The 15,153-nt window shown below is 41.7% G+C and overlaps 2 protein-coding genes and 1 long non-coding RNA gene across 6 annotated transcripts in view; 1 reads left to right on the forward strand and 2 right to left on the reverse strand.

The window, feature by feature from the left end:
- The window catches only part of LOC117148653 (AF4/FMR2 family member 4), a 40,186-nt gene that overhangs the window by 9,854 nt on the left and 15,179 nt on the right, over window positions 1-15,153 (forward strand). Inside the window, exon 1 of one of the 4 annotated variants that reach the window (XM_033316163.1) lies at window positions 11,088-11,163. The exons of 2 other annotated variants lie outside the window; for them this stretch is intronic. The gene's annotated coding sequence lies outside the window, so the exon portion shown is untranslated. Of the gene's footprint in view, window positions 1-11,087; window positions 11,248-15,153 lie in introns of those variants that run through there. One more of the 4 variants, XM_033316162.1, reaches the window with a different exon arrangement.
- Window positions 6,166-10,303, reverse strand: LOC117148656. The gene is made up of 3 exons (XR_004459912.1): window positions 8,381-10,303; window positions 7,362-8,059; window positions 6,166-7,310 (listed from the first exon to the last, which is right to left on the reverse strand). It is a non-coding gene; the product is annotated as an uncharacterized LOC117148656 (long non-coding RNA).
- Window positions 10,414-11,247, reverse strand: LOC117148655 (amnesiac neuropeptides). The gene is given in 5 exon segments (XM_033316164.1): window positions 10,414-10,721; window positions 10,724-10,870; window positions 10,872-11,018; window positions 11,021-11,167; window positions 11,170-11,247. Coding segments are annotated over 5 exon segments (555 nt in total). The 3' UTR covers window positions 10,414-10,685.

Below are 15,153 nucleotides of genomic sequence, written 5' to 3' on the forward strand. Positions count from 1 at the left end.
GTTAATTTTAATTGCAACTGATTTATGAACAACAAAATCATTTTTTAGTCCTCTCTCTCTCTGGCTTTTGCGTCTGCAATATTTTGTTTTGCCTCTGCTCTCTCCTTCGTCGAGTGTGTGGTTTTTCCCTTTTTATACCCATCCCCAAACATATATATTTATATACATTATATATATACATACATATATACTGTAGTCGTTGTCGGACAGCGAGAAAAAGCTAAAAAACCTAAAGCCCAAGCATCTGAAAAGTACTCTTAGTCCACTGGTGCAGGCGACAAAACGGTCACCCGATGAAATACTATTAATTTAAGTTGTTGTTTTCCTAAAACTGTTTCTTATTTTTATTGTCTATAAACGGTACAATAAAGAGGAATATTTAACACTCTCTTTTTATTTTCTTCTTCATCTTCATTAAGTCTTTTTCTATGAAAAAAATGTTTGATTCTTTTTTAAGGCTTTAAACCATAAACCCAGAAAGATGTTGTCCTTGTTTCTAGGATTGGATGCTTTATATATAATCTATACATATATACTTCTTTAAAAAAATACACCTATGTTTAATTCTTGCATTGCGGTTTTTTTTGGATGCGACTGTTGTAAGTGCACAGATGATTTCTATGAAAATCGCGATAGTGTGCCACTTTTGTCGCCTGGCTGCATCGGTTGTGCTGCAATTGTCTCGCCTTTGGCTGCTGCTTCGCTCTTGTTGCTTTTAAGTTTGTTGTTGCTGCTGCTGCTGTCGCCGCGCTGCAAGTCGCGCCTTGTCTTCGCTCTCGCGCTCTCTTTTGCGCTCTCGTTGGTCCAGTTTTCTCTCTTTCGCTCTCCGTCCTGTTCTTGAGCAATTCGTTTTGCCCAACTGAAAGGGGGAAAAGCTAACGGCAAAATCGCATCGCTGCTGCTGTCGTCATCGTTTTTGCTAATTTCTTATAAGAATTTTCCTGAGCAATTTTCCCGCTGCCGCTGCGCTGCGCTGTCTCGCTTCTTTTTATTGAAAGTCGTTGGCAGCCAGTTGAGATGGTTTTTACTGTTGTTGGTATCGTTGTCTGCTTTGCCTGCAACTTTGGCAGCTTCATCTTCTGCTTGCCTCTTCTTTTGGTTCGGTTCTTGTTGCTTCTGTGTTCGTCGTCATCGTTTAACGGTGCTCCTAAGTCGCCGTTTCACTGTGCACTGAGCGAAATTTGCATTTTTCCATAATTGTGCTTTACCTATGTCAGCAAATACCCCAATAAACTCAAATTTTGGTTTTTGTACATTGTACATATAACAACTACAATTTGTACACAATGAACACAAATATCTTAATCTTATAAATATAATTCTTATAAATATTCAGGAAATTACTTGAGTGTTTACTCTTTGCCCAAAAAATAGTTAACTAAAGTTAAGGAAATGCTAAGAGTAATTAAATTTATTTCTGTTCTATATATTTTAAGATCAGTAGACCCACAAATAAATAAAACAAATCAAAGATATTTACAGAATATTTGGTATTTTTTGTTAAGACAACTCCATGCGTACATCGTTTGTAAGCGTTCGTAAAAAAAGTTTTAGCCAATATATTTTTCAAATTTAATTTATAATTATGATAAATTTCGAAGTCCTAGTTGTTTTTTAAAAGTCATCCCTTTTCTAAGATATAATATTCATTCCACTTATGTAAGTACATATATAGTACATAATTAATCGGTACTTAATTTTTTATGAACAACTACATCATCCTGAAAAGAATTGTGAGCTTCTGTTATACCTTGGTGGCCTCCTCTTTCTCCCACTGTCCTTTCTGGCTTTCTCGTTGCCCAGCTTTTTCGCTCAGCTTTTGTTGGTCACTTCTATTGAGGTTGTTATCAGCTATCAAGCAGTAATGAGCAGAGTCTGTGGGTGGCGGTGGGTGGGCGAGGGAAAAGGACAAGGCTATGCTATGGTAAGTCGAAGTGGGTGAGCAAGAGAAGGGGACCCCAATGTGGAAAATGTAAACAGATTCATTCAGAGGCAAACTGCCGCTGACACATTGCAGTCGCCAGTGCAGGCCCCTCGAATAGCCCCTCCCTAGTCCCCCTTGGCCCGCCACTCCGCCACTTTGCTGCCATGAATTTAGGCCACAAAAATGCCATCGTTGGCAATGTCCAAAAAGGCAACACAGAAAAAAAAGAAAAAAATAACGCAAAGTGAACGAGCACAAAAAATAAGAGCCCCCCAAACACATGGAGAGCAACAGAAACAGAAGAGAGGAAACGTGCAAGAGAAGCGCAGAAAGGCAGCGGATAAGGAATGCGAATGGGAATGCATGTTGGGGATCCCCCTGCCACACACTTCACACACGCACACACACACACACACACACACACCATTCACCTGCGGGCCATCGGAAACAGACGCGGCCAATGCTCGAAAAATAAATTCGAAAATTTGCGTTGAAAATAACTCAAAGTGACACATTTACAGTTGCACTCGAGAAAATAGGATTTTCAGTTTTTGGAGCTTAATTGAAAAAGCGTTAACTGAACTTTTGCCAGAATAATTAAAAAATATGTTACTTCAAATACATATATGCACAGTATATTTAAAAAACTCTTTTAATGTTTTTACTTAAAACAACAATTTAATGAATTAGTTAGATGTTTAACTATTTGTCTAGCGATTAATCAGTAATTTATTATTAGGTATATTGATCATGTGTTACCATCATTGTGACCGAGTCTGTTATCATAAGACATCCACTGCAAGAACGTATAGCACTTATTCGAGGAGAGTCCAAAGTGGAACTGATAAGAAAGGCAGGTGTCTTTTCGAATTCCTAGAACTGCATTTGGTAAACGAATTGTATAATCCCCGCAACTCGAATTTTGTCCAAACGCATATGTATCTGTATGCATCTGTATGGATCTTTGCATAACTCCAGCAATGGCAGATGTTTAGGTAATCCTGATAGTTGCTCGATTTTAATGGATTGTCGTTTTGTGGCGAAACAAACTGGCCGCAGGGGGCGTTACTCATTAAGTTCTGTGAGTCAACAGCACGAGGTTCGCCAATAAGGTGCGCTGGTGAAATGGATGATTTGTCATCGAACCACCCGACTCCAGGTGGCCATTGGGCGTTGGATGTGAGTGTGGCTGCATAACTAATCACTGCGGACTATTCCACTTAGGCGATGAATGCACGCAGAGGCATGCACCGATGGAGATCGAATCGAATTGAATTGAATTGCATCGCAGTTCGCCACGACTAACCGCAGCAATCAGATGGCATTCAATATCCCGTACAAGGCCAAGCAACGAAATCGAATTTGCATCCCTGCACCAGCGCCAAACAAGACCAACCACCACCCACAAGCACCCATCATCCACCCACTTCCGTTTGCCACAGGATTCAGTCATCGATGTGTCAGATGCTGTGGAACATGGATGATAATATTGGCCTCGCTTGGCTGGGCGAACCGCTCGGCTGGGTGGCAACCGAACTGGTGACCTTTGAACCAACGCCACCCACTGCAACGGACGAAAGTAGGCCCACCCACAATTAGTACCCATTGGTGATTGGGGTGGTTTGGGCAGGGCTTTGTGGTTGCGACACCAACGCACATTTCAATTTTCTGACCGGTGTTTGCCTCTGAACTGTTGCTTTCCCTTTCCCTTTCTCTTACCCCTTCAGCAAACATTTCCAAACACCCAACACCCCCACCTGTTTGATTCTGTGTGCCAGGGATTTAAGCCTTTCAAGGCTGTTGTCCTGAAATGTTTGGAGATGTAGCGCAGCCTCAAAGAGGTTGCTTAAATTATGAGTGGCGCTCTTGTAGAAAAAATTGCACCGGTGACGCAATTTTGCTTGTTAAATTGTGGCAATTTCATTCGTCATCATGCAGTAAGCACGTTAAATACACTTTTCAGCATTCATTTTATGCACAGTTCATCAGTACTTAATGTTGAGTTCCGAATAAATGCAATGCGAAAATAATGCAGTTTAGATTGTTCGAACCATAAAAGAACATATGTTCTTCAATTCAAAGACAGTAAGGTTACTCTAAGAATCCTTTATTCTTGCAGAATTATATTGTAATGCAAGTCTTCTGAGCTGGTCTAAACTTTAAATAGGTTTTGTTTAATCATTAATGCCATTAATGTTAAGAAACATTCTTCAAAATCCACTTTCTAATAGTTAATTATCCAATGTAAAGCAAGATAATCGAATATTTTGCTCATAATTCCATTTGCTTTGATAGCAAGAGTAGTATGTGGTTAAATTCTGAAGTTTCTGCAGCCTTGGCCACATTAGCAGGCCATTTGCGAGTGTTGCCAACATAATTGTTCCTGTTTCCCTTGATTAGCATCGGCACATCACGCAAATCAGCTCTTTGGCCGGGGAGTTTGGCGGAGAACGCACACAAGTGTAAAGTACCAGTGCGCAACAAGAACAAAGCGGAAAAGGAAATTAGGAAATGGAAAAGGGGGAAAATTCGCCCGAAGCTCTGTCAGCAAAAGCAGCAGCAGCAGCAGAGGCAGCAGCAGAAATTCCAAATCTGATTTGACACGCAAAGCCACAAAGTGAACAAAATCAACAATAGCATTAATAGCAGCCAAACAAAACGATGGAAAACGGGGGGCGTGGCTGTGGGAGGCAGGAAAATGCTGCTGGCCACAAAAATGATTGGCGTGCAAAAGCGTTTAGCGGCAGTCAGATTATACTTGCGTTTATGCTAATGCTTTTATGCTGCTCTGATGACGAATCAATGTCATCAAGGGTGCGCAAAAGAGAGTGGCAGTGGTGGGGTGGACAATTGTAATGGTCGGCTGAAAAAATAGAAAACGCGACCAGTGCTCGGAAACTCGCGATGGCAAGCGAGGCAGGTGCGTTGACAATAACCATTCTGCGAAAATCTTGCCAGCTATCCCTGGTATTTATACAAGTATTTTGCGCTTAAGAAAGTAGAAGGTCAGTGCCTCCAACCTGCAGAGGAAAAGTTTTTAATTCTAATTAAATTGTTCCCAGAGCCAAAGTTAACTTAAGCAAGCCAAAGTTTTAAATACCCTCGCACCTATAGGAAAATGAATTTGTTATCCAACTGAAATGGCAATCCTAAGAGAAATAATAAATTGAAGTTTCTTTTATGCTTTTGAAAGTATATCAAATCCGGTCAAGAGTGCTGCAACAGCAGCGATGACAGTATCGATATTATCGGTGACTGCGATAGCTTCCGTACTTTCGACATTTTTCAATTGGTTGCACAACACAGTTTGTGTAATGAATATCGTTAAGTTAAATAGATCTTTCATTTAAAGTATATTCGTTTTCAATTATTTCGTAGCATAATCTCTTTCGATATTATAGACAGATTTTGCATCACAGTGCATTCAAACAAGATTAATAAATTTCCCGTTTTGAGGTGCATCCTTGTTAGTACCTCTATCAATATAATCGATATGTGCACCTTAAGTAATCGAAAAAAATCGATGGTTTTGCTTTGCATGCATATTGAGTTTTGCTTCTATGGATTCCTATTAGCTAACTGGACTATTTTCGCGAGTGGAATCAACTGTAAATGCCACCCCCAGCAATTTTCAATTTTAGCCTCTTACAAAGGCTGCATATTGCCAACATTGTCGTCGGCGGATTCGCCGTCGTGGCCATTGTTTTGTTAACCGAATTGCCCTTGAGCGCTCGCTGGCTTATGGATTTGGCTGGTTGGCCAAAAGGGTTGCCAGAAATTGTGCTCTTACTCTTCCCCTGCCCGTGCCCTTTCCTGCTCCACCGCCCCCGCCGCCCAAAAAGGAGCCTTGACATTTTTCAAAACACATAGTTCACTGGATGGCCTTCTTGGTTTATTTTTTTTTTATTTTCAGCAGTCACCCCCCTTTTCTTTGTTCGCGTCCTTGTCGCTTATTTGCGTTTCCTTTGCCAGCAAAAGCCGTTAAATGCGCTTTTGCACTCGCAAATCCCCTCCGCGACGCCTCTGTTTATTCATTACGGCGTTCATTGTCTTGTTCTGCGCCAAAGTTGATTTGCAAGCGGACGCAGAAGGTCAAGGAGCAGGAGCAACACATGTGGATGTCACATGGAGCGGCTGGGCGAGAAAGTGGGCGGTGTTGAATAGTCGCTTTGAATAGCTTGTGTATGGCAAGCTAAACGCTGAACTTGAGCATATATATTTCAATGCTTGAAAATGCCTGGTGAAATCGAAATCTTTTGTAGTTGGTTTATCGATATAAATTATAATTATAATTATAATTTTATTACTCAGATTTATTCATTGCTCAGAATTTCACAACTTAGCCCGTTGGTCCGTTCGTCCGTTCGTCCGTTTGTCCGTTCGTCCGTCTGTCCGTTCGTCCGTTTGTCCGTCCGTTTGAAGACTAATCTCAAAGTTTTAAAACTTACGCAACTAGAGAAAGACCGTAATTGCAGGCAGTAAGTTAGACGAACCATTTCCGATCGGACAACTCTACTATTTCAACTATTATACTAATAGCAAGTGCCAGAAACGTATTAAGATTTCAAATTTTGAGTTTTCTTAAATTAAAATTAATTTAAAATGTACATATGTACATATTATATCACTCGGCTGCCGTGGAAATGGTAATTGTAGGCTTCCGTTTAATCGACAGGGTATTTGCGCAGCAGGCCAACTTGTGGCCATTATTGCTGCCGTCGTTAGGGTAATTATCGTCACTATCATGGACACAATCATCGTAATGGCTGTGCAACACCCAGTTAGTGTCCTCCTGCGCTCCTGGTTCCCGACGTGACCAAGTCTCGGCCGAAAGGACCCATGGTGCCAGACTATTTCCATCGCACAGCACAGCCCCACGGGCTGTAGGCGTCGATAATTGTTCTATTAGGCAAATGAGTGGGGAACAGGTAGCAGCCACTCGCTGGATGTTGCCACCGCTCTCATTCTGGACTGGAAGTGCTGGCTAGTTGGTTTGGTAATGGTAATGTTGTTGTTATGACGGCCACGCCCCCTGCGGGCCGCCTCGTCCTGCTCGTCCTTCGATTTTCGCATTCATTTGTGTCAAGGTTGTCGAGTGGTCAACTCAACTGGTCAGCAGCAGAAGCAGCAGAAGCAGCTAGCAGCTGCCTCTCATCGGGCGAGAAACCCTTCGGCAAACATACATATATGTATGTACATATGATTGTCTGATGCTGATGAGTTGTAGTGTGGTAATGATAACGCCTTTTATGATGCTTATGGTATGCTGCTGCTGATGATGATGGTGGTGGTGGTGATGATGAAAACGCTGGTGGCAGGCTCAACTTAAACATGCAAATTATGGTTTTGGTCAGCAAGTGGGGATATACGATACCCAGTGGCTGTTCTAGGAAGTCGTTATTGAATGGGGCTCATCTATATTTACTTAACTACTCACCATGCTATTGAATCATGACCTAATGTGGCTAGTTTGGTAGTGTTAGCATTTAGTATGTATATTAGAGAAGGTGTCCGTTTTGGCTTAGAATGTGAGCACTTCCGTCCGTTTGGCCGCAAGAGCTTAGCTGAAGTCATAAAAAGAAAATTCCACAGTCAAACATCCATTGCATCTCGTTGATATGCACATACGTGCTCGGGGTTATTAGGTTATATATGTATTTCCGACATCGATGGACGATGGACGATGGACTAATGGATGGGAGCTGTCGGCGGGCTGCATTATCACCGCTTCTCCAGCGCTGCGTTCCATTCGCAACCTCAAGAACCCCGGAATGGAAATGGAAATCCCTCGATCGCCGGTCGCTTTCGGTCTCATTTGCATGGTTGGGCGATTCGAGGTACGAGGTTTTCAAAGTTTTCAAGTTTCTTTAGCTGGACGCCTTCTTTTTTCGTTCCTGTGTGGACGGGGGCTTCTCGCCGGTTCGTTCCGTTCTCACGTCCGTCGTGGTTGCCCCATCATCTGCTGCTCTTTTTCCATCGTTTTCCTCGACGGCTCAACTGCTCAACTGCCGCCTGCTGCTGCTTCTTCTCGCCGCTCATTATAATTTTCCATCGATGTGCGGGTAAGCGTGACCGTTTTGACTTCATTATTCCCCCGCCGCAGTTTACTTCCCACCTCGACACTCGGAAAAAATGCTGCAATATAGAATAGTTAATGCCTCCGTCGGAACCATTTAAAAAATTTATAAACCGCCGAATTCAGCATTTTCGAGAAATTTACTTTAAGCTGCAGTAGTTAGCCATATTAGCAATATTATCCATTGCATACATTCCCAAAGGATTGGATTCGAAATAAATAAATGTTTTTGTTAGATAATATTTGTAAATAAATACTATTGAATTTATACAAAACAAATGCAAGCGCACAGTTAATTATCATCACTACTCAGTGTTAATTGAGAAGTCACGTTGAAAATTTCTTAATTAAGATATGACAAATGGTTTCCTAGAACTTACACACATATTTCTCCAGTGTACGATCGCCGCGCTCTATCTTATCGCTCAGTGCTGTTGGCCGTCATGTGTGTCCGTTTCCATTTCCGTTCCGAAAGTTCGACGCGTCCGGCTCTTCGGAGTGCCAAAAAAAATCTCGCGCTCCGCAAAAGTCGAAAGGTATCCCACTTAGCCACTCTCAATTACCAGGCTCTTTCGGCTGGAGAAAGAGCCAAATTATCGCCGGAGAAAGAGCGGCGGGTGAAAGTAGGAAGGGGGGCGTCAAACAAGTTTGCCAACAATGGATGGTCAAGAGCTCGATGGGTTTGGCGCATCAACAAACACAAATGCATTGGGAAATAAAGAAAATTAGACATTGCCATCCCTTTCACTCCATCGCTGGCCATTTCTACGGCGCCGTTTTAGCCTCTCTCTATGCTCCATTCTTCGAAACAGAGCCCAGCTCTCTTTTTCTTCCCAAAAAACTTTCTCCGATGCGTCCGGCTTGGATTGCCTGCCCTTAATGGACCAAATCTACACGAATCTACAGATCATTTTGTCTATATTGGAAAGGATTATACATATGTATGACACGATTCCTTAAATTACCCTCTATACCAAACGCAGTATGGTTCAAAAGAGAAGAGAACTGCATTGAAAAACAAAGTGCATATCTTTGAACTTGACCTTGCTTTTTGAATACTAAGCCGGCGGCTTTTAAGGTTTCTGTAAAGATCTCGGCTTTTCAACGAATCGAGATGAAAAATGCATATAAATGTATAAATGTATGTAAATACTGTGCAATATATTCCATTCTATGATGAAATACGATTAAATTTAAAGCGGGTCCCGCTGTGATTTATTCATTCGCATGACTCACTGCGGTCACTTTAAAATCCAGAACTCACAAAAACGAATACCGCAGCGCTCACACAAATGTATTCATTAACGGGACATTTGGGCACGCGCTGAATTCGATCCCATCCGCACCCACCCACTTCCTTCTGCCCGTACTTTCGTACTTTCGTATAGTTTTCGGTTTGGCATTTCTACGGACTCTCGTCTATCTTATCAGCTGCGTTTGTATGTAAGTGTTTGTGCAAAAACAACGGCAAACAGATTTCTTTATAAGCAACAGAGAACGATATGGGCGAGATGCCCGACTTAAAGATACCCTGTTTGTCGAACACGTGGATGTACTTTAAAACAACTATTTTCGATAGATTGTTCAGATATACGAAATATGTGATATTAATGGATTTTGAATGTATATATAATCCTTACATGTATATACCCTTATTATTTACTGTTTAAAATATCAATCTCTCTGCCTTGTATAATTTGCAACTATCTTATGTTCTGAGGTTCGAGTGATTATTCGAGTATGAACCACTTTTATCCTTATCAACTAGAGAAAATAGAAAGCAAACCAAAACAAAACCAAACCAAAACGAAAATCAACCGAAGCGAGGCAATACAAAGTGCCCACAAAGTACGTTGAGACTATAATGAGCTGAATTCACGATTCTTATCAGCAGCAAATCAGTTTATTTATAATCATTATAATGCCTTAAGCACGATAGTTCTTTAAAATACTTACTTGGACTTGGAAAATAAAATTGGGAGCAGTAGAATCTCTAACTTTACATAGCAGTCAGAGTGCGAAGCAATTTTGCATTGGTTTTTGATTGAATAACATTGATTTTCTGTTCTATTGCCTTGAAATCTTTATCTTCGCCTTGTTGACGAATCGCACTCGATTTCAATTTATTTCGATCGAAAGAGCTCTCGACGCTGGCGATGATGTGGATGTGAATGTGAATCTGGGATGCTGATGGCTCCCTTGCCAATGTTTTGGTCACTCCGCCCAATATCACGCCTTAAATCCCCAAACATTTGCTTTTCCAAACCCAAAAAGTTCAACCGGTATTTGTGCATAGTTCTTTGACTAAAGTACACCTACTAATACATTATACACACATTAAAAGATCAAAGCAAGCTAGAATATTTGCATTGTTTATGCTTATATAATGAAGGATAGATATCCTATTATTTGGCATGAAAATTTGTATATTTTAATGTGTTTTCCCATTCGCAGCGCAGTTTAAAAGCTATTAACTGAGAATTGTGGTTTCACTATTCTCTCATCAAAGTGCATCGATTTCTGAGCAAAATTATATTAGTTTATTTGTTTATAGTAAAACACTGAATTGTAAAACTAAGCTGATTGACTCGAGTTTAGAGTTCGCAAAAAATGCAGATTATACGGCGTATGTGCAAGCCGGAAAACTTGGCTTCTGGATTGTTCTAGTGTTTTGGCTTTTCTTTCCTATCTCATCTCTCCCAAAAGAGAGGGAGAGAGCGAGTTCTTGAGTTCTCGCGAGAGAACTTCGGGTGGCCTCGTGGCGCTGACCACCGACCAATCAGAGAGCAGCTTGGCCACTTCGCGAGCACCTTCGTTTCGCTGTCGTTGCATAATGGCCAAGAGGCGACAAGTGTTGGCCCAAACCGAGTCCCGAGCAGCAGCGAAACGCTGGCCCACAGGGAAAACAAGGGAAAAGCACGAAAAATTCGGGCGCGGAATGTAAGAGCGCTTACAGCAGAGCACGGCAGCGCACAGCGACCGCGACTGAGCGCCACTGCAGTGGTAGTGGTGGCGGTAGTGGAGCGGCGCTGCGTCGTTCGGCACTCTTCGGCTCTCTCTCTTCGGCTGGCGCTCAGCTGTTCGAATTGGCGGCAGAGCGCCAGTGCTGCGCTACCTTTCGAACCGCTTACAACGCGTCGCCGCAACGCGGACGCTCTAAAAAGTAAAGAAAAAAGAAGAGGAAAAACAGTAATACGCAGTGCAACGCCACAGCAGCCGGATAAAAACAACAACAAAAACTGCGCATGTAAAGCTGTGTTTATATTACTTGTTTTTTTTTTTTACTGTGTCTCGCTGTTTTTGCTTTCGTCGCAGACAACAAAAGTGGCAAAGTTTTCGCCACGGCATTGCTCATACGCCCCGTCTCTTGCAAATTCGCTCACACTCACACGCGCGCCAATACCAGCGCACATTCACACACACACAAGTGTACGCGCGCGTTTTTCAGTGTGTTTCGTTTCGTTTTTTTTTCTGTTTCTGTTGGTGACATGCAAAAAGCAACAAAAATAATAATAAATACATATAACGAAAGCGATTAGTTCGGCGTTTTCTCGCAAAAGTGGGCAGCAAAATGCTTCAGCCCAGGTGGAAATCAAAACAAAAACAAACCGAAAAATAAATAAATCATTTATTATTTAAACATCGCAAAGTAAGCTTCTCCTCGCACACACACACACACTCGCGCGCTCATAGACTGGCTCACACACACTGGCACACACATCTCACTCACACGCAGATGGAGCAACAAGTTTGCGTACCACAAAATTTCCATTCGGCAATTTTTTGCGTTTCTGTTTGTTTTTATTTTCACTTTTTTGTTTTTTAGACTGATAGTTGTTGACAACAAGCCAGCTTTATCTTGTTGTTATTTTACTCGACAATAATGTAGATGTACACACAGTTTGTCGAGTTTTTAATGCAATTGTTTGGGTCTAGAACATTTATACATTTTTATTGTATTTCCAACACCTTGGTAAACAATAAAAATGACGCTCGTGAACCTAAAGAAATTCATAGAGTATTTTTGATTTGGAACTGTATTCAAATTTTAATTAAAATGAAAACATGTCACCTCTCCTATGTTTTGGTTATCCCATGAACTTCATTTCAAATCGAATTGAAATGCGTTTTTCCACTGCGGTTTTTCAAATGCAATTGGGGCTTTGAAAATTGTTAATCAGAAACCACAGACCAACTTCATATGCAATAATATGCAATGGAACAATATTGACAAGTGACTTAAAATAGATTCCGAAAAATACCATTTTGTTTTCAACAGTTTTCCTCCTTAGATCATAGTTTCTATAAATAACTCTCTTAGCAAAGGAGTGCATGAATCAGATATATCAGATATGATAAGATATAATTGGCTAATCTTGAATGAATTCATTGCAAGTAAGATCACTAAGAGATCCTATAGATTATTCCTACACACAAGATGTCCTTATGTCTTTTGCTTTCGAGTTTCAAGTTTCACAATGATATGTATCATCTATTTACTTGATCAGCGATCAAATCTGTTTTCCATTTGCGCAGCGGTTCCGTTTGATGTACTCTATACATATCCGTTATCCTTTCATGACTGCCAATGTGTGTGCGTGATTAAATCCGCACCATGTCGACGCTCGGAACATTTGGTATATGTGCATATATCTGCTTAGATCCCTGCTCACATTGTTCGCGGTCCTTGTCTTCGTATTCTTCTGTTGACGCTAAGTACAACGCCAAAGTATCGTCCTTCTGTCGAGGACGCTGTTGTTGTTGTTGCTGCAGCACACACCTTTGCACTTTAATTCCTGGCGTCTTGTTTAGCATCTGCGCCGGGTGTTATTTAAAAATAAAAGAGGAAGAACGAGCCAGGATGAATGGTAGGGATGGGATGGTGTGGCATGGTATGGAATGGTGGGGGGAAGGACTCGAGAGAGCGGCTATATGTGCGGCGGCAGCAGCAGCGGTTTTAATGTCAATAAGACGCGGCGGCTGTTGCCAGTCGCTCACACCATCGCTCGCCCCCTCTCGCTCGCACACGCATACACGGCCACACGGCGTGTGTGTGTGTGTGTGTGTGCACGCGGTCAGGACGTGCACACACACTTGCGAAGCAACAGTGCCGTCCCATATCCTTCGGCTTGTTTATCCTTGTTTTCTCTCAATTTCATGCTCTAAACTCTCTCTCTCTCTCTCTCTCTCTCTCTCTCTGTCACACTGAAAGAAAAGAAGCAGCTTTGTGAATTTGTAGTCCTTAGTCATTTTGATCTAAAGCAGATGTCACTGCCTAATATTTTTATATGGATCCTGTTCACTTTTCATCTGGATTCTTTAAAAAGGGAGCTATAGTTATGCTTGCTGAAAGGTATTTTCTCCAGTGTACACACTTGGCCACCAATCGTCTCTGGCTCATTATTGTTATTACGTATACGGTAGTAAGGGTAGGGAAAGGCGTAACTATACGACTAAGGGGTTTTCGTATGCGATTTCCGATTCATCCGGATGATGATGAAACGACACTCCTGTTTCGCAGTGTTAATATTAATGGGTTAATAAAAAACGTCTCTTAGAAGATGAGTATCTTACCGGGAAATAACTAAACTAGTAGCCATCTATTAAAGCACATAAAAACCTTAATGAGCACTAAAGTGACCGTTGGCTATTTGACAATTTGCCTGCCTGAATGACCAAATCTGCCGCCGTTGGTTGTATTGTTTTTCCGAGTCCGAAAAGCTTGCAATCGTGGCTTTTGCGCACTTAGGATGTGCGCACCCCTTCCGAAGACTTCCACACGCACGCGGACGCACATCAGCTGGTTAATAACAATACACACACACACACCGATGTGTGGAACTTGTTCTGCCTGCCACGCAAATCGAAACGGCCTTGAACGGCATTTGATAGTTGCTTTCGTCGTCGGTTTTGGCAATGCCCTAGACCTGCATGCCATGCCATGCCATCTATGGGAACCCAATCCATAGCACATATCATTACGTACATATATCGTAGGCAGCCGCTCGTGCAGCTGTTGTCAAAATAAGGGTTCGCACTGGACTATACCATATTTCAATTAGTCGCTCAGAAAAGGGGTATATTGTCTTTGGGAAAACGCGTGCAACAGGTAAAGGGGTGTGTTTGTGGCATTATAAAACACGAGTTTCTGATCAGTAGCAACAGCTCTGTAGTATATATGAAATACATATATGTATTATGTATGCTTGGTGCATATGGCAGTACAGTATACAACTGATGTACATGTACATACGTACATACGTACATAGAAAGGATGTTAAAACTGAAAGGATCCTAAACCGTTCGATTGGACTTTTCTGCATATTAGACAATATGATCTATACATTTATGTACATATATTGGCTAATAATTAAAAGGAGAGAGCACTACGTTTAACTGGAACACAGGTGCACAACATACGAACAGACGTTCATACATACATATGTACATACATATTTGTGCCATGGATTTTGTCCAAAATTTGCATTTTGCAGCCGCACAACAACAGTTGGAAGCGATTCAAGTCAAGTCCGAGTCAAGTCGAGCCGAGTGGAATTGATTCGATTGGCAACTCATAAATAAACATGAGCTGGGGAGATCGTTAAGCGAACATGCTTGCTGCACCGCCCCTCTCCGCACCACCCCCTCCCCCCGGAGAGATTCCCATACCCCTAAAACCCATACAATCCATACAAACCATAAAGAATCGACATAACTGTGGCAATATTGTAAATGCAATTAACTGTAGTTCTCTGCCGCCGCTGCGCAATTGAATGTCGGACATTGGATAATCGAGGGGTTTGGGGGAATGGGGACCACCATATAGGGGCAGTTGGCACGCGTCCACTCTATATAGCTATAACACACGGCAAAGATACAAATACGGCAGATATATCTATTCGGATCTTACTGTTGGGATTTTGCGTTTCCAGACGAAAGCATTGTCTTCGCAATCGAAAATCACCAAAAGACTCAAATAAAGTATAAAGATACTATCATATAAGGTATAATTCTAGATCAGAATAACTAGCCATATCAAGCTAGATACTATACAATCTAGCAATTCCAAACGCTTGAACCATTGACCATTATTTTCTTACGTTGGATAAATTTGTTTTCTTAACAAATGACTTCATACCATCGTGTCTTACTA

This window comes from Drosophila mauritiana, chromosome X (assembly GCF_004382145.1).
Source record: "Drosophila mauritiana strain mau12 chromosome X, ASM438214v1, whole genome shotgun sequence".
Classification (NCBI taxonomy): domain Eukaryota; kingdom Metazoa; phylum Arthropoda; class Insecta; order Diptera; family Drosophilidae; genus Drosophila; species Drosophila mauritiana.